Source organism: Garra rufa, chromosome 2 (genome assembly GCF_049309525.1).
Source record: "Garra rufa chromosome 2, GarRuf1.0, whole genome shotgun sequence".
NCBI lineage: Eukaryota > Metazoa > Chordata > Actinopteri > Cypriniformes > Cyprinidae > Garra > Garra rufa.
This window is the reverse complement of record NC_133362.1, coordinates 20,453,247-20,472,335: the sequence shown is the minus strand read 5'-3', so window position 1 is coordinate 20,472,335 and position 19,089 is coordinate 20,453,247. Positions and strand designations below refer to the sequence as shown.

Below are 19,089 nucleotides of genomic sequence, written 5' to 3'. Positions count from 1 at the left end.
CACAGAGAGATGAAATGTTAGGTTTCTAGTGCAAATCCCTTTTTATTTAGTCTGTTAAGATTATGATATGACAAGCAATTTCCTCTAAAACCATGAATCCCAGCTAGTGGCTTACAATGGTGTTCTGAAACGAGAAGGCAAAGTCCTCACATTTTTTTATTTATTATTTTTTAAATTAAATTCATGTCCCAGTCACATTTACACTCACACTGCCAGAATCAAAATCTATATTGTATTTTTACTTTTACAGTGTAACGTTAATTAATAGGCTACTCTATGTGTGACCCTGGACCACAAAACCAGTCTTAAAGGAGTAGTTCACTTTCAGAACAAAAATTTACAGATAATGTACTCACTCCCTTGTCATCCAAGATGTTCATGTCTTTCTTTCTTCGGTAAAACATTCCAGGATTTCTCTTCATACAATGGACTTCTATGGTGCCCCCGAGTTTGAACTTCCAAAATGCAGCTTCAAAGGGCTCTAAACGATCCCAGCCGAGGAAAGAAGGGTCTTATGTAGCAAAACAATGGGTTATTTAAAAAAAAATAATAATAATAATTACAATTTATATACTTTTTAACCTCAAATGCTTGTCTTGTCTAGCTCAGCAAGAAAAGTGTTTGAGATTAAAAACTATATAAGTTGTAAATGTTTTTAGAAAATAACCGATAGTTTTGCTAGAAAAGATCCTTCTTTCTCGGCTGGGATCATTTAGAGCCCTAAGAAGCTGGATTTAAACTGCGTTTTGGAAGCTCAAACCCGGGGGCACCATAGAAGTCCATGATATGGAGAGAAATCCTGGAATGTTTTCCTCAAAAAACACCATTTCTTTACGACTGAAGAAAGAAAGACATGAACATCTTGGATGACAAGGGGGTGAGTACATTATCTGTAAATTTTTGTTCTGAAAGCGAACTACTCCTTTAAGCAGCATGGGCATATTTGTAGCAATAGCCAAAAATACATCGTATGGGTCAAAATTATCAATTTTTCTTTTATGCCAAAAATCATTAGGATATTAAGATCATGTTAGATGAAGATCATCAATTAAAATAAAACTGACCCTTATGACTGGTTTTGTAGTCCAGGGTCACATTTATTAAAACCAAGAGTAGTCTAAATCTCACAGGTTTAGCGTTTTTAAGCATTTTACATTTTACATCAAAAGCAGTAGAGCTCAATGCACAACTGAGTCCGAAATTTCGTATGGGTTTTTTTGTATTTGTCATCCTTTCCCATCAAAATGTATGCTATGGATGCGAAAAAGCAGAAAATTGAACCTTGAAAGTTTCGGAGGCAGTGTGTGTCGTTTTTATTTGTTAACGTGCAATGACCTTAACAATTTAAACAGTATATTTTATTTGTGAACTTATGTTCAGCTATTCTTTTTAATAGTTAACTTTGAACTATTTTTGAACATGTCAGATCATTAGTCATCAAAACTTGGCAAGTACTGGTCACAGACACTTTAGAGATTTACTTTAAATGTCACCAAGCTGATTACTCACTAAAACTCCCAGCAGATCATCTTTTAAAGTAGTCTTCCTATTAACAAAATTAGATTGTTCATTTAGACTGAACTGCGAAAGCAGAATGCGCTCGAACACGAGGCGGGATTTATCATATGAACCAATCACAGCCAGTCATAACTAGTCATATTGCGATGGAGGCATTACCTCCTCTCACATGACTTCCTCAATTCATTCTCAATTACTTCCCCACCAAACTCACCGTGCGCTTTAGGAAGTCTGTTAAAACTCAACGGGCTCAGAGGAGGCAAGAAAGATGCGGACTCCCGCTGTAACTTTACCTGTTGGTGTCACTGTTGGACAGTTTTACTTCAGAAAACGTGATTTATGCATTTTTTGTCATATTTTGTAATATTTTTAGTTTGGAAAACAGCACATTTCAGTACAGTAACCTATAATAGTCTGTTTTATTTCAAGCCTAAATAGCAAACAACTTGAACAAAACCTTTCAAGTTAAAAGTAAACCTTCATAGCTATTTGACCAAAATCAATAGGACTCTAGCAAGCGCATAGCACAAAATAGGTTGGGAAACACTGTTCTAAAATATCCGAATGTATTCCTCCACCACTTTATATCTGTACTGGCCATTCATAACGCTGTAAGATATTCAAAAAGATCCTCTAGTGAGATGCTGTATCCCTGAGCGGAGTGAGGCAGTGGGGCTGCTGGCCGCATGCAGTTAGACGGTGCTTTGACTGCGACTCTAATTAGAGCTGGAGGAGAACACTGACACTTAATGAGGGGTGTAGGAGACATATGCTCACACACTCGCGTGCGCACACACACATATAAAGAGCGCAGGAGAATGAGGGAGAATGCAAGTGTATGGAAATTAGCAAGAGAGGACACACACGGCGTACAGCGCGGAGAACGCGCAGAGAAAAGTCTTTGAAAAGGAAGTCAGAAGCCGTATGATTTTCTTCATGTTTTGCATAAAAATCACAAATGTGATGGAAAAAAAGTGGCTCACACCTACAGCATGAAGAGATGCATTTGTTTATTTAGCTATGGTTTTGGTGCAAAAATACTAGAAGTAAGCTAAATCTGACAAAACCTCTATTTGGGGATTACTGGGATGTTTTTAGTTGCATAAATTATTCATAGTACTGTATTTCTTAATCCTTAAAAATGCAAAAAAAATAAAATAATAATAATTTCTTAAGATTAATGGATACTAGTCCATATTTATAATTGTTTTTATATTGTTAAAAACAACTGAAATATATGTTCTCATTTTCACTACAGTCTGGGATGATCTGATTTCTAAATGTTTTGTTAAAAAAGAAAAATACTCATGCTTAGCAAGGTTGTATTTACAAAAGTTTTTGAACAGTAAGATTTATGTTTTAAAAAGAATTCTTTTCTGCTCACCAAGCCTGTATTTATTTGATCCAAAATACAGCAAAAAGAGTAATATTGTGAAATATTTTTACTATTTAAAATAACAGCTTTCTATTTGAATATATTTTAAAACACATTTTATTCCTTTGATCAAAGCTAAATTTTCAGCATCATTTCTCCAGTCTTCAGTGTCACCTGCTGATTTGCTGTTCTAAAAACATTATTATTACTATTATCAATATTTAAAACAGCGGAGTACTTTTTTTTTTTCAGGATTCTTTGATGAATAGAAAGATCCAAAAATCAGCATTTATCTGAAATAAAAAGCTTTTGTAACATTATACATTGTACCATTCTTTTCGGGGTCTGAAATTTTTTAGAAATTAATTATTGTATTTAGTAAGGATGCTTTACATTGATCAAAAGTAACTTTTTATTTATTTCTTTAATGGCAAAGCTGAATTTTCCTGTCACATGATCCTTCAGAAATCATTCTAAAATGCTTAGATGATAATAAAAAATGTTTCTTGAGCACCACCTATGTAGAAAACCGATGTGCTGCTTTTTTTCAGAAACCTTGACATTTTTTTTTCTTTCAGGATTCTTTGATGAATTGAAAGTTCAACAGCCCAGCATTTATTTGAAACACAGGTATTTCGTAACATTATAAATGCCTTCAAATGTCACCTTTGATCAATTTAATGCAATCCTACTGAATAAAAAGTGTTAATTTCCTTTAAAAAAAATAAATAAAAATACTGTTCCCAAACCTTTGAATGGTAGTGTGGATAGCTAGGAAAATGTGTATTTATTATTATTTGTGCAAAATTTTACAACAGCTAACTCAGAGCAGGGTTTCTTTAATTACTGAGCATGGAACAAGTAAAGATCAGGAAATGGAAAAACCTGGAGACTTTTTTACAGAGCTCATTTCATACCTTGGTGTCATTGAGCTGGGCCAGTCCCGTGCAGGCGTTCGCCAACAGGAAATCGCCACTCAGAACAGCCATCTTGTTCCCAAACTGCATGTCTTTGAGGGGGCCGTCTGAATTTGTCAACTCCTTCAGATTAACAATCCCACGATGCACCAGAAAGGCCGTGTGAATCAGCTCTGTGATCTCAGCCAAGTTCCTCTGACTGACAAAGAGAAAGAAAGAGAGAAATATTGTGATTCTGAGAGGGTATTAGATCTATAAACAGTCCCAGATGCTATAGCACACTTTTACGGAAAGGGAGTGATTTTAGCCCAAACGTTCGTCTGCAGAGCAAATAAACCAGAGAGAGTGTCAAGTGTCCTGGTGACCATAATGCACTTCACAAAATACCAACTGCCACTGATTATCAGACGAGCCCGATTATCACAACGCCATCACACAGACGTTATAATCAAATGTTGATTTGCCGGGTTCAGGACCATAATCAGCTTGGACCATTGAGGTCTCAGCGATAACCACCTTCCAGACACAAGAGAGAGACGTTAGCGCTGATGACCACTTACCCCTCCTTCAGAGGGAGAGACATGCAAAGAAAAGAGGATGAGAGAATGAAGAAAAAGCATCTCTGATGAAGGGATTCTCTTCAGTTTGGCGATGTGAGAGAATCGCTGTCGCCGTTTCTGCTCACACACACACTCACACACGTGCTAGTCAATGCTTGGGTAATTACAAAGCACTGCAATAATTCTTGTTGTTATTAAATGCTGTTTTTTAATGGACCATCTCCTGGGCTCAATCATCCCTATTGTGCAGGGCTCTCTTGTCCACGCAGCCACCGATCCCGGTCCGTTTCACTTCAGCTGACACGGGCACGCTGGCTGAGGAAATACAGATCTGAGATGTTGATGTGGTTTACAATGGATAAGGATTACTGGGGAAACTCAAACATACTTTAAAGAAGTGTTGTTGTATGTATCTATCATCTCAGGTCAAGAGTTGTTTTTATCTTGGTAAATATGAAATGTCCACTTTTTCTCACTTAACATTTTTCTCAATGAATATCCTGTTTTACTCAGAAATGCATCTGATTGCAGAAGTAAAATGTGTAGTGAATTAAAAAAAATACAACGTGAACTGCCCTAAAATGCTTTAAATGTGACATTTTTTTTTTATTTAAAAATAAACCAAACTTTCACATAAAAAAAAAATGATACAGGAAAAAATAAGTATTTAAAATACAACATGAACAGTGCAAAATGCAATAAATGTGAAATTTTTTATTCAGTTTTGTAAAATACTGTAAAAAAAATAAATAAAATAAAATTACAAATGCAAAAATTAAATTAACATTTTAAAAAAATACAGTCTGATATAATGTACGTGCTATCATTCATTCATTCCCTATTAAATGTTTTTTTTTTTTTTTCAAAATTCCATTTTAAATTTTCTAGACTCTACTTGAATGGTTATATTAAATTTTAATAATCAAAAAGCATTTCTAATTATTAGAAATCATGAAACTGACACAATTAACAGCAGTTTATTAAACGTTTAAGAATTACATTTTTAAGGTCCTATGAAATTTGTTATATTTTTTCCCAAATTACATTTTTTTTAATCAAATTCAGTTTTTTTCATTTGAATTACTTAATTTTTCCCCCATGAATTTAGTTTTATTTTTACCAATTTTCTGTAAATTTTCTGCATTCCATTTTAATGGTTTCCTCCCATTTTAATGATCAAAAGCATCTCTAAATAATTAATTTTATAAAAAATGAATTTATTAATGTTTTATTATTATTATTATTATTTATTTATTTTTTTTAGAAATACTGGCTGTGTATTTACATTTTCAGTTAAATCAATTCTGGTAAACTATTTTTCTAGTAGATATTCCTTAAAAAATAATGTTTTAATAATACTTTAAGTAGTAGTAGTAGTAGTAGTGGCACTATCATTACATTAAACAAAATATTTCTGTCACAGTTTCTTCAAGTTAAACCAAACTTTTATTTTGACGATTATTTTGCTGTGAAGACCTTTAAGTTTTTGTTTGCAAATGATCGGAAGTTAGTTTTGGTTTTTCTCACAAGAAACTGTAAAATGCTCATAAAGTGACTCTCAGAGCAGTTTTAGACATTTGTTTATGTGTTCACCTTCTCATATATTTAGGCGGCAGAGACTGAAAACATAACAAGAGTCACGCACATTTTTGTATGTGTGTAACGTGAACAAACGAAACCGTGAGTCTGCGGCATTCATTCACACAGAGACGCGCAGAACATGCAGGATTTATATTTAAATAGTATTTTTGCGGCTTAATATTCACAGACACTAGTCCATATCACGTTTTGATTTAAGTGTACTGACCTACGTTTGATTTACTCATCCAAAATTTAGCAAATTCCATGACATTCTGCATTATACAGTAAATTACATTTTTATGACCGGATTCCGTGAATTCAGAAATCATAGGGCCCTAATTCATAATCATTTACCATCATTGGCATGCTTCAATTCCATTAGTGTGGAAGACAATGAGTCCACAGAATGCCAATAATACAATTTTGTCCCTTTTCCGCCTCCTTGCGCTTGTTCTTAATTGATGTGTAATTTCACAGCAGCCTCCACAGAACATCGAGTTCATAATGATTGCCTCCATTTATTTAATTCAGATTAACATGCTAAGTTTGACTATTTAAAAAAAAAAAAGAAAAAAGATTGGGCCACATTCAGCTGCAAAAGTGTGCTTGTGTCCTTCTCAACACCTTGTGGCTGCCAGTACTGAGTTGCTGATGTGACCACTTACTAGTAATAGTGATGATATTTGTGACTAGCATTCTTGAATGAATAGTTTTCTATCCTGAAATGATTTTTTTTAAGGCTTTGTCTTCTTCATCCTTGAAGTGGCTGCAGTGTTTTGGCTGTGTGCAGACAGACAGAGTTGAATCGAAATCTAATTTTCCCCCAAATCTGCAGCTATGCCGTCTACGGTTTTTTTGAAGTCAGTGGGAGGGGCAGCACAGGGAGTATAAATAGCCTCAGAACTCAGTTGCATAGCAACCGATGCCATGGCGCAGAGGGGTTCCGCCCCCTGACACGCCCCCTTTCTCTGTCTGCTCCATTTTCTCTGCCAATTTATCCCTGAAGTGCAGTGGAGCGTGTGCCTGCAAGCTCACAGCAGATCACCTTAGAGGTCAAGATGTCAGTTGACCAAAAGCATCACTAAAGCTGTCACACAGCTTCTCAGCCACATGATGTTTTAATGAAAGTTCAGAGATGGCTTTGCTTCTAAACTCGTTTTGATGGGAGTTCAAATCTTAACACAAGACACACACACACACACACAACACCACAGAAACAACCTATATACATGCCAGCACTAAATAAGACTGTTTCTTCGGTTAGGTTTACTCCATTCAGCATATGGTATGTCATATATATTAAAAATAAATATATGGCAAAATAAAAATAAAAATATGATATTCAAAAAAATAAATAAATATATGGCATTCCATATGTTAGGGTTGGTAAGTCTTTTTTTTTTAAATGTTAATTAATGAATTCTCTTACACTCACCAATATATGTGACCCTGGACCACAAAACCAGTCTTAAGTCGCTGGGGTATATTTGTAGCAATAGCCAAAAATACATTGTATGGGTCAAAATTATTGATTTTTCTTTTATGCCAAAAATCATTAGGAAATTAAGTAAAGATCATGTTCCATGAAGATTTTTTGTAAAATTCATACTATAAATATATCAAAATGTAATTTTTGATTAGTAATATGCATTGTTAAGAACTTAATTTGGAGAACTTTAAAGGTGATTTTCTCAGTATTTTGATTTTTTTGCACCCTTAGATTCCAGATTTTCAAATAGATGTATCTCGACTAAATATTGTCCTATCCTAACAAACAATACAAACAATCAATAGAAAGCTTATTTATTGAGCTTTCATGTGATGTATACATCTCAGTTTTGTAAAATTTAACCTTATGACTGGTTTTTTGGTCCAGGGTCACATATGATATATGATTATAATTTAAAATAACTGTATATTTTAAAATAAAATGTATTCCTGTGAAGCCAAAGCTGAATTTTGTGTCATATGATCCTTCAGAAATCATTTTAATATGCTGATTTGGTGCTCAAGAAACATACCATTTTCAACATTGAAAACTTTTCAGTTTTTTTTTCTTTCTTTTTTTTTTGAAACAGTGATACATTTTTATTTAGGATTCTTTGATGAATAGAAAGTTCAAAAGAACAGGATTTATTTGAAATGTAATTTTTGTAACTCTATAAATGTCTTTATTGGCACGTTTGATCAATTTAATGCATCCTTCCTGAATTAAAAAATTAATATCCTGCGGGGAAAAAAAAAAACTTGACCCCAAACTTTTGAACAGTAGTAAAAAAATTCATTTTCAGTAAAACTTCTGCACTCCTTAAATTTGTCAATCAATTAAATTCTGTAATGTTCATAACAAAAATAAATAAATAAATAAATAAATAAATAAATAAACCTTAAACATCAGGTCGCAAAAATCTAAACATTGCAAAAACTATTTGTGAATAACGCAGCAATTGAGGTGTGCGATATTGACATAAAAATAATATCTCGATATTCTCTGGGATTTTATGGATAACGACAATTAGACAATTTTTTTGCTATGTGTGTTTTAGTGCTTAAGGACTACCATGCTGACTCCTAAAGTTTTTGATATTCTTTGTGGTCAGTTCATAGCAGTGATAGAAAATATTCTTTTCAATAAGGATAAAAAAAAATTACCTTTTGGGGCATTTTTACTTTTATAAAGCCATTTTTTCTAAAATTGTGCATCATCTTTTGAGTCAAATACTTTTTAATCAGTCATTTATAACAATAATAATACATTTAAGCTGTTACCAAACAAATTAAGTCAGTATCAACAAAATTAATCTTTGCAGAAGTTGCATATAAAGTGGCATTTAGATGCATTTACACATGTTAATGCAGCTATATTTGAAATTATTTTAAAAGTGGAAAGATACTTTGAATGTGAAATCAAAATCACCAGGAGATGGCAGCAAGTCGCTGTTAATAAGGGAGTCATTGCATTTGAACCGAATCATTTAAGCGGTGGATTCATTCAGGAATGAAACACCGTCATGTTGCTCAGAGAACCAAAACAGTGCTGTGGCTGTGTTTGGAATGATTTTTGTTGGCGAAATTGAGCAAAAACAGGAAATATGCTGTCTAAAACGTAAGTCTTTTAATATTAACTTCTTGTTTATTGAACTGTTGTATAAAATCACATAACATTTGTAGTCATGCTGATTTTTGAAGGAAAATCAGGAAAAAAGTCACTCTTCGTGTGATATTAACTATATGAAATGATATAAATATATACATTTTCTGACCATATCTTGAATTATGGGATCATTCTAAATGCATTTTAATAAACTGAATCAGGCAGTGAAAGAACGCACTCTAAATGCGTACTTCCTAGACTTAATGTAACGTTATGCGTGCACTCTGTCGTGTGTTTTGTTTTTTGCAATATACTCCATAATGTCAAATCGCACATCGTTAAAACAACAATTACAATATTATCACAGAAGATATATATTGCACACCCATAGCAGCAATCCATCTCTTTTAGGGAAATTGGTGAAAAAAAAAATAAAATATGAAATTATTCAGTGACAGAGGGTTCCTATAGATACTGTAAAATGAAATTCCAGAACATTTAAGCAGTTTCAAGCCCCGAACCGAATCAAATGATTCGCAAACACACACCAAAGTACCAATCTAAATCAAATGATTCACACTCCACGCTCCGAAGTTCGATCTTAAATCAAATCCACACCGAAGTACCAATCTAAATCAAACGATTTGGGATCCATGCTCAGAAGTCCTGATCTGAATTATGATTTGATTTAAATCATTCAATTCGTGAAATGACTGATGAACCCGTTCCAATCCAAATCAAATTATTTGTGATGTACACTCCGAAGTCCCAATCTGAAAATCATTTCAATCATTACATGTTGAAATTCGAAAATGAATGGCTCTTTTAATTTGATCTGGCATTTGCTAAATCGCTTGAAATGAATGATCGAAGTCACAAGTTTGAACCAAAGCAGTTCCAGCGTAAATGACACAACTGATCTGGTTCATCTGTTCCTATTTTCAAGTCTTCAGCATAAGCGTTTTACCTTGGTAAAAATGCGTAAATTATATGATATGTGCTTATTGAAAAAAAATTAAACACTTAGACACATTCAAGTACCTCTTCAGGAATATTGCTAAGGGTAATACCCTTGCTTTTACCCTTGCTAAGGGTTTTACAGGCCTTTTCAGTCACATTCAAGTACTTCAAGCACTTTAAACACCTTGTATGAACCCCGGTCACCTGACTTCAGGCACTTCTCTGAAGCAAATCTTCTTAAACAATGTAACCATCTTAAGTGAATGTACACATTTTTCATGCACTTTTGAGAAATTTCATTCACATGCTGGTCTTTCCATTTACCGAAATCCTAAAATTTGCATTAAAACATATGGATGGAAACCCTAGTGACTAAACAGGTAGTATTTGGTATATGGTGGTACAAACCTTAAAAACTAGACAGGCTTTGATGATGCCATAATGCCTAATGATCTAAAACAAATTCAAGAGGACTTTAGGAGATAACCAAGCTAACATTTAGTGACTACAATGCTGATTTTCAGCTTTCGGACACGGCCAAAGTCTGCTGAATGTCACACTTGTGCTCCACACGTCTCTTAAAAGAACTGTCGAGCAATCATTCAAACAGACGTCTCTCTCAGCAAGATGCATGTATGCGATCATACACCCCCCCAAACCATGAGCATTTCTGTCAGAAGTGAACACACACACGTACCATCCACCTCACATGCACACACAAGCACACAACACTGTGTGTGTGTGAGGCAGAAAGTGACTCGAAGGGACATTTTACAAATGCTGCATGTCAAGGAGGAGGAGAGCAGCACAGCAATTCATCCATCACCACCATCAAACACACCTCTAACCAGGAACGAGAGAGCGAAAGGTGTCATCGGAGGACGGAGGGAGAGGGGGGGAGCTGAAAGGAAAGAAAGACGACCGACAAAGAAAGAGAAAAATACAGACAGGGAGGAAGAAAAAAGCTCTATATGTTAGAAAGAGACACGTTTATTCTTTACTCACCCTCATGTTGTTTCAAACCATATGACTTTCTTTTTTCTTCTGAACACAAATTTACTTTACTTTATGTTTTTACTCAAATACACAAAAATAGTATCATAAAAGGGTTCCAGATAATGTATGCATCATATTTACATTTCCCTCCAGTAAACTTATATTGGGATCATTGAGTTCAGTCCAATAATATTAATTGTGAACCAGATTCAGAAGAAAGTCTGGTTCATGAATGAATCTTCACTACCTTTTACTTTTCACTAAAGTTTCATTTATTTATCATTAATATACAATTAAACAGTTCAATCCGAATGTAAATGAATCATTCAGAATCATTTACTGTAAACCAAATCAACCGATTCGCTGAAAAGATCAGATTCAAATGATATATGATCAAATAGTTGCTATGTTTTGTCTATTCATCATTAAATTAAACAGTTCAATCCACTAAATGAATCATTCAGAATTATTCACTGTGAACCAGATCAACTGATTCGTTGAAAAGATTTGATTCAGAGGAATGATTCAAGAACAAATCCTTGCTACATCTTTCTTAAATGTTGATCTATTCATCAGTGTCTGATTCCTGATTGTCTGATTCCTGATTCATATTTGATTCATGAACAAATCCTTGCTACTTCTCTCTTAAATTTTGATCTATGCCAGTGTGCGGAACAGTTTAGTTAGAATGAAAATGAATCATTCCGAATCGTTCATTTATAAACCAGATCAAGGGATTCATTGAAAAGATCAGATTCAGAAAAATGTCTGATTCATGAATAAATCTTCATTACTTCTCTCTTCTCTACTAAGTTGTCTATTTATCATTAAATTAAACAGTTCAATCAAAATGTGAATGAATCATTCAGAATCATTCACTGTGAACCAGATTAACCGTTTCATTGAAAAGCTTTGATTCAGAAGAATGTCTGATCCATGAATAGTTGCTACTTCTGTCCTTAATGTTTGCCTATTCATCAGTGAGCTACACAGAGTTCAGTCAGATTGAAAATTAATCATTTAGAATTATTCATTCATAAACCAGATCAAGTGATTCATTAAAAAGATCAGATTCAGAAAAATGTCTGATTTATGAACAAATCCTTGCTACTTCTTTCTAAATTTTGACCAATTCATCAGTGAGCTAAATAGTTCAATCACATTGTAAATGAATCATTCAGAATTATTCACTGTGAACCAGATCCGCTGATTCATTGAAAAGATTTGATTCAGAAAAATGTCTGATTCCTGATTCATATTTGATTCATGAACAAATCCTTGCTACTTCTTTCTTAAATTTTGATCTATTTGTCAGTGCGCTGTACAGTTTAGTTAGAATGTAAATGAATCATTCAGAATCATTAATTTATAAACCAGATCAAGGGATTCATTAAAAAGCTTTGATTCAGAAGAATGTCTGATTCATGAATAAATAGTTGCTACTTCTCTCCTTAATTTTTGCCTATTCATCAGTGAGCGAAACAGAGTTCAGTCAGATTGAAAATCAATCATTTAGAATTATTCATTTATAAACCAGATCAAGTGATTCGTTGAAAAGATCAGATTCAGAAGAATGTCTGATTCATGACTGAATCATTATTACTTGTCTCTCTTCTCCTAAATTTTTGTCTATTTATAATTAAAATAAACAGTTCAATCCAAATCATTCACTGTGAACCAGATCAACTGATTCATTGAAAATATTTGATTCAGAGGAACGATTCAAGAACAAATCCTTGCTACATCTTTCTTAAATGTTGATCTATTCATCAGTGAGCTGAACAGTTTAGTAAGGTTTTAAATGAATCATTCAGAATCATTCACTGTAAACCAAATCAACAGATTCATTGAAAAGATCTGATTCAGAAGAACGTCTGAATCATGAACAAACAGTTGCTACTTCTCTCTTAAATTCGTATCTATTGTGAGCTGAACAGTTCAGTCAGATTGTAAATTAACCATTCAAAATTATTCAAGCGTTTCAAAGAAAATATCAGATTCAGAAGAATGTCATGATGATCATTCTCTCTTTTGAAATATAGCACACAAGTCATATGGCCCACCTGTTATGGGGGGCTTCTATAGCTTCAAAGCTTCAGTCCTAATTGATTTTAATTATATTTAAACCTACAGCCACAATTTTTGTGTTACACAGAAGAGTAAAGTCATACAGGACAAGAGTAAATAATGACATTTTGTGTAAACTATCCCTTTAAATGTGAGTAATTGTATGTGTGCAAGTGTGTGTGTGTGTGTGTGTGTGTGTGTGTGTGTGTGTGTGTGTGTGTGTGTGTGTGTGTGTGTGTGCCTGGTATTCATCACGTTGTGGGGACCAAATGTCCCCACAAGGATAGGAATACCAGTAGATTTTGACCTGGTGGGGACATTTCTTAGGTCCCCATGAGGAAACAGGCTTATAAATCATGCACAATGAGTTTTTTTGGAGGAAGTAAAAGTATGCACAATCTCCTGTGAGGGCTAGGTTTAGGTGTAGGGTAGGTGTAGGGCCATAGAAAGTACGGTTTGTACAGTATAAAAACCATTACACCTATGGAATGTCCCCATAAAACATGTAAACCCAACGTGTGTGTGTGTGTGTGTGTGTGTGTGTGTGTGTGTGTGTGTATGTGTGTGTGTGTGTGTGTGTGTGTGTGTGTGTGTGTGTGTGTGTGTGTGTGTGTGTGTGTGTGTGCCTGGTATTCATCACGTTGTGGGGACCAAATGTCCCCACAAGGATAGGAATACCAGTAGATTTTGACCTGGTGGGGACATTTCTTAGGTCCCCATGAGGAAACAGGCTTATAAATCATGCACAATGAGTTTTTTTTGGAGGAAGTAAAAGTATGCACAATCTCCTGTGAGGGCTAGGTTTAGGTGTAGGGTAGGTGTAGGGCCATAGAAAGTACGGTTTGTACAGTATAAAAACCATTACACCTATGGAATGTCCCCATAAAACATGTAAACCCAACGTGTGTGTGTGTGTGTGTGTGTGTGTGTGTGTGTGTGTGTGTGTGTGTGTGTGTGTGTGTGTGTGTGTGTGTGTGTGTGTGTGCCTGGTATTCATCACGTTGTGGGGACCAAATGTCCCCACAAGGATAGGAATACCAGTAGATTTTGACCTGGTGGGGACATTTCTTAGGTCCCCATGAGGAAACAGGCTTATAAATCATGCACAATGAGTTTTTTTTGGAGGAAGTAAAAGTATGCACAATCTCCTGTGAGGGCTAGGTTTAGGTGTAGGGTAGGTGTAGGGCCATAGAAAGTACGGTTTGTACAGTATAAAAACCATTACACCTATGGAATGTCCCCATAAAACATGTAAACCCAACGTGTGTGTGTGTGTGTGTGTGTGTGTGTGTGTGTGTGTGTGTGTGTGTGTGCCACCATCACTCACACCTCACCCTTTTTTAACACACACACATACCCACAATGGGTCAGCCTTGAGTCTTACAATTCTCAGGGCAACTACATCACCTAGTTTCCATGACACCCACTTCCCAGCTGTGGAACTATGAGGTCACTTCCTGTTTAGAGGGAAACGTGGGGTTGTAGAAGCAAGAAACCGAAGGAAAAAACAGAGGAGTGTAGCGATGAGTGCCGGTCCCTCCTCACTTGCTTTGACACTCTCTTTCCCCGCTCAGCAAGAGAGAAAGAGTTCAATTCAATTCAATTCAATTCAAGTTTATTTGTATAGCGCTTTTCACAATACGAATCGTTGCAAAGCGCTGTACAAAAGTTTAGGCTACTACAATATATTTAGTAATTTTAGTATTTAGTGGTGAATACTGTATGTCAAGTCGATGTACATATGATATAAATGTTAAAATCAGTAACTGTGTAATCAAACAGATGATGAACACTAATTGCAATGATTATGTGCTGTGATCAAACTTGTAAGAAAATTATGTAGTGCTGTATGTTGTTTCAAGGCTGGCATCATCTGCGGTCCTCTGAGGGGTCGGCATCATCTCTTCTTCTGAATCCAGACTGAATCTTGTGTAAATCCTAGTTACCACGGGATGGAAATCCCGTGGCAGAAACAGAGAAACAAATAGAGAAATAATTAGCGTAGCTGCTGTTCCAACTTCCAACCAAACAAAAATGATGTGTTTAGCCCAAGCCGAAGAATATTAATGTGCATTTGATCAGATGTAACTGAAGTACAACGTTATGAGATACATTATGTGAATGCTTGGCTAAAGAGATGAGTCTTTAATCTAGATTTAAACATAGAGAGTGTGTCTGAACCCCGAACGTTATCAGGAAGGCTATTCCAGAGTTTGGGACCCAAATGAGAAAAGGCTCTCCCTCCTTTAGTGGACTTTGCTATCCTAGGTACTACTAAAAGTCCAGAGTTTTGCGACCTTAGGGAGCGTGAGGGATTGTAGCGTAGTAGGAGACTAGTTAGGTATGCAGGAGCTAAACCATTAAGGGCCTTAAAGGTAAGAAGTAATATTTTGTAAGTGATACGGAACCTAATAGGTAGCCAGTGTAGAGACTGTAAAACTGGGGTAATATGATCATATTTTCTTGATCTGGTAAGGACTCTAGCAGCTGCATTTTGGACTACCTGTAGCTTATTTATTGAAGAAGCAGGACAACCACCTAGTAGTGCATTACAATAGTCCAGTCTAGACGTCATGAATGCATGAACTAACTTTTCTGCATCAGAAACAGGTAACATGTTCCGTAGCTTAGCAATGTTTCTAAGATGGAAGAATGCTGTTTTAGTAACATAGGAAATATGATTTTCAAAAGACAGGTTGCTGTCTAATATAACACCCAGATTTTTGACTGTAGAGGAAACAACAGTACATCCGTCTAATTGCAAGTTGTAGTTTAGGAGATTCTGTGTACTCTTTTTTGGTCCAATAAGTAATATCTCAGTCTTATCTGAATTTAACAGTAGAAAATTATTGGTCATCCAGTCTTTCACATTTTTAACACACTCTGTTAACTTTGCTAAGTTAGAAGTTTCATCTGGTCTTGTTGAAATATATAGTTGAGTGTCATCAGCATAACAATGGAAACTAATCCCATATTTCCTAATAATATTACCAAGGGGTAACATGTAAATTGAAAATAGTAGAGGACCTAGGACAGATCCTTGTGGCACTCCATACTTTACTGGTGTTAGCTGCGATGACTCCCCATTTAAATACACAAAGTGATAGCGATCGGACAGGTATGATCTGAACCATCTTAATGCCTGCCCTTGAATACCTGTATAGTTTTGTAATCGATCTATGAGTATTTCATGATCTATAGTGTCGAACGCAGCACTAAGATCAAGTAAAACTAGCAATGAGACGCAGCCTTGATCTGCCGCAAGTAGCAAGTCGTTTGTGATTTTTACAAGTGCAGTTTCTGTGCTATGATGGGGCCTGAAACCTGACTGAAATTCTTCAAAGATATTATTATTTTGCAAGAAGGAGCACAATTGAGCAGACACAACTTTTTCTAGAATTTTAGACATAAATGGAAGATTAGAAATGGGTCTGTAATTTGCCAGTTCACTAGGGTCTAGCTGTGGTTTCTTAATAAGAGGTTTAATAACTGCTAGTTTGAATGGTTTTGGGACATGACCTAAAGATAATGATGAGTTAACAATATTAAGAAGCGGTACTTCTGCTACAGGTAACAACTCTTTTAGTAATTTAGTGGGTACAGGATCTAATAGGCATGTTGTTGGTTTAGATGTGGTGATAAGTTTATTTAATTCTTTCTGTTCTATAGTTGTAAAGCACTGCAGTTTTTCTTCCGGTGTAATGACTAATGTTGAAGTATCAGTTGCAGTAGTAACTATATTTGTTATTGTATTTCTAATGTTGTCTATTTTATCAGTAAAGAAATTCATAAAGACATTACTATTAAACTGTGCAGGAATATTCAGGTCAGGAGGTGTTTGGTTATTTGTTAATCTAGCCACTGTGCTAAATAAAAACCTTGGATTGTTTTGGTTTTTTTCTATGAGTTGGTGGATATACTCGGCTCTAGCAGCTTTTAAAGCCCGTCTATAGCTGGACATACTGTTTTTCCACGCAATTTTAAAAACTTCTAAGTTAGTTTTTCTCCATTTACGCTCAAGATTACGAGTTTCTTTTTTTAGAGAATGGGTATTACTGTTGTACCATGGCGCAGTACGTTTTTCTCTAACCTTTTTTAGCTTGATTGGGGCAACAGCTTCTAATGTATTAGAGAAGATAGTGCCTATGTTACTAGTCATTTTGTCTAGTTCATGTTTATTTATGGGTGCACAGAGCAGTTGAGATAAGTCAGGCAGGTTATTTGCGAATCTATCTTTGGTAGCAGGAACAATAGTTCTGCCCAGACGATAGCGCGGAGCTATATAGTTAACATCAGTGATACGCAGCATGCACGATACGAGGAAATGATCGGTAACATCATCGCTTTGAGGTACGATATCTATATCAGTAAGATCAAGTCCGTGCGATATAATTAGATCTAGTGTATGATTAAAACGATGAGTGGGCCCAGTGACTTTTTGTTTGACTCCAAAAGAGTTTAACAGGTCAGTAAACGCAAGTCCTAACGCATCATTTGTATTATCAACATGAATGTTAAAATCTCCAACAATTAATGCTTTATCAAAATTAACCAATAGGTCAGAAAGGAAATCTGCAAATTCTTTTAGGAAGTCTGTATACGTCCCTGGAGGTCTATACACAGTAGCCAGAGCAAGTGATAGGAGAGATTTATTTTGCATATCTGACAGAGTAACATTAAGTAGGAGTACTTCAAATGAATTAAACCTGTACCCTGTTTTCTGAGTAACATTGAAAATATCACTATAAATTGTTGCAACACCACCGCCACGACCGATCTGACGAGGCTCATGCTTATAACAGTAGTTTGGTGGAGTAGACTCATTCAGACCAATAAAATCATTTGGTTTTAGCCAAGTTTCAGTCAAGCAGAGTACATCAAAACTATTATCTGTGATTATTTCATTTACAATAAGTGCTTTGGGTGCGAGTGATCTAATATTTAGGAGCCCAAGCTTTAAAAATTGTTTTTGTTCATTTATTGTGCATTTTTCTGGTTTAATCACGATTAGATTTTTTCTAGATCCTGCATTAAATTTTTGTTTTGACCTCACTATTCGAGGAACAGACACAGTCTTTATAGATTGGACAGCACCAGTACTATCGTTTAAATGTGCATAACAAAAGCCATCATCGCAACTATTTGAAGAATTGCTTACTAGTCAAATGGAGCGCAGCGTCCTGGAGATGTTGTCCGACAGCAGTTCTGCTCCGACTCTGCTGGGGTGCAGGCCATCAGCGCTTCATTCAGACGGTTCATTCAGAGTTCATTCAGACGGCTTGTGTGCTCGCACACACACATACACACACTCTGCCAAGTACAACAGCCGCTTCTGGTAACTCCCTGGCACTGCAGCCAAAGGACTCACACACACACACACACCAGCCTGTTTAGAGCAAGAGTCCTTCTGAGGCGCACCAGTGGAAGTGGATGCACAAGTGTGTGTGTGTGTGTGTGTGTGTGTGCAGTGTGTGTCGGTTTCTTGTCCTTAACTGGACATAATTTACCCTACACACTTTCATATCCTGTTTCCGATGATCTGTCTATTACACACACGCATGCAACACGGTTACCATAGATCTTGTTTTCCAATAAACCTTGTTCTCTCCGAATTCAATGCTACGTTTTGAAAACAAATGTCATGCTCTTTTTTTCACTTTCGAGTATGGAAAGAGAAACTGGCTACATTTCTAATTGGCCTCAGGTGAAATGTAAACCTCATCGGCTCCGAAATAAAATCCTCAGCAGCCTGTAGCTTTCAAGGTGTCCAAATGAAAAATTTCTCTAAACCTAATGCCCGGGTACCGGCCAAGATTTTTTTTTAAGTTTATATTAATCTCTCTCCACCTTTCCCACCTCTGAACACACATAGGCAAGCTCTTATATGCTGACATTGAATACTTTTAGGAAGTTGACATGTCCTGCGGTGTGACATGCTATACTCTTAAAACTGACATGCTATACTATATCTAAAACTACTGACAGCAATCCATAAAACACAATAATTGAGGTATGATATTA

General features: G+C 35.6%; 1 protein-coding gene across 1 annotated transcript in view; it reads right to left on the bottom strand.

Moving 5' to 3' along the window:
* The window catches only part of LOC141326235 (all trans-polyprenyl-diphosphate synthase PDSS2-like), a 51,009-nt gene that overhangs the window by 14,758 nt on the left and 17,162 nt on the right, over positions 1–19,089 (bottom strand). The window contains exon 3 of the mRNA XM_073834955.1: positions 3,811–4,009. Within this exon, the coding sequence (XP_073691056.1) occupies positions 3,811–4,009 (199 nt within the window). The remainder of the gene's footprint in view (positions 1–3,810; positions 4,010–19,089) is intronic.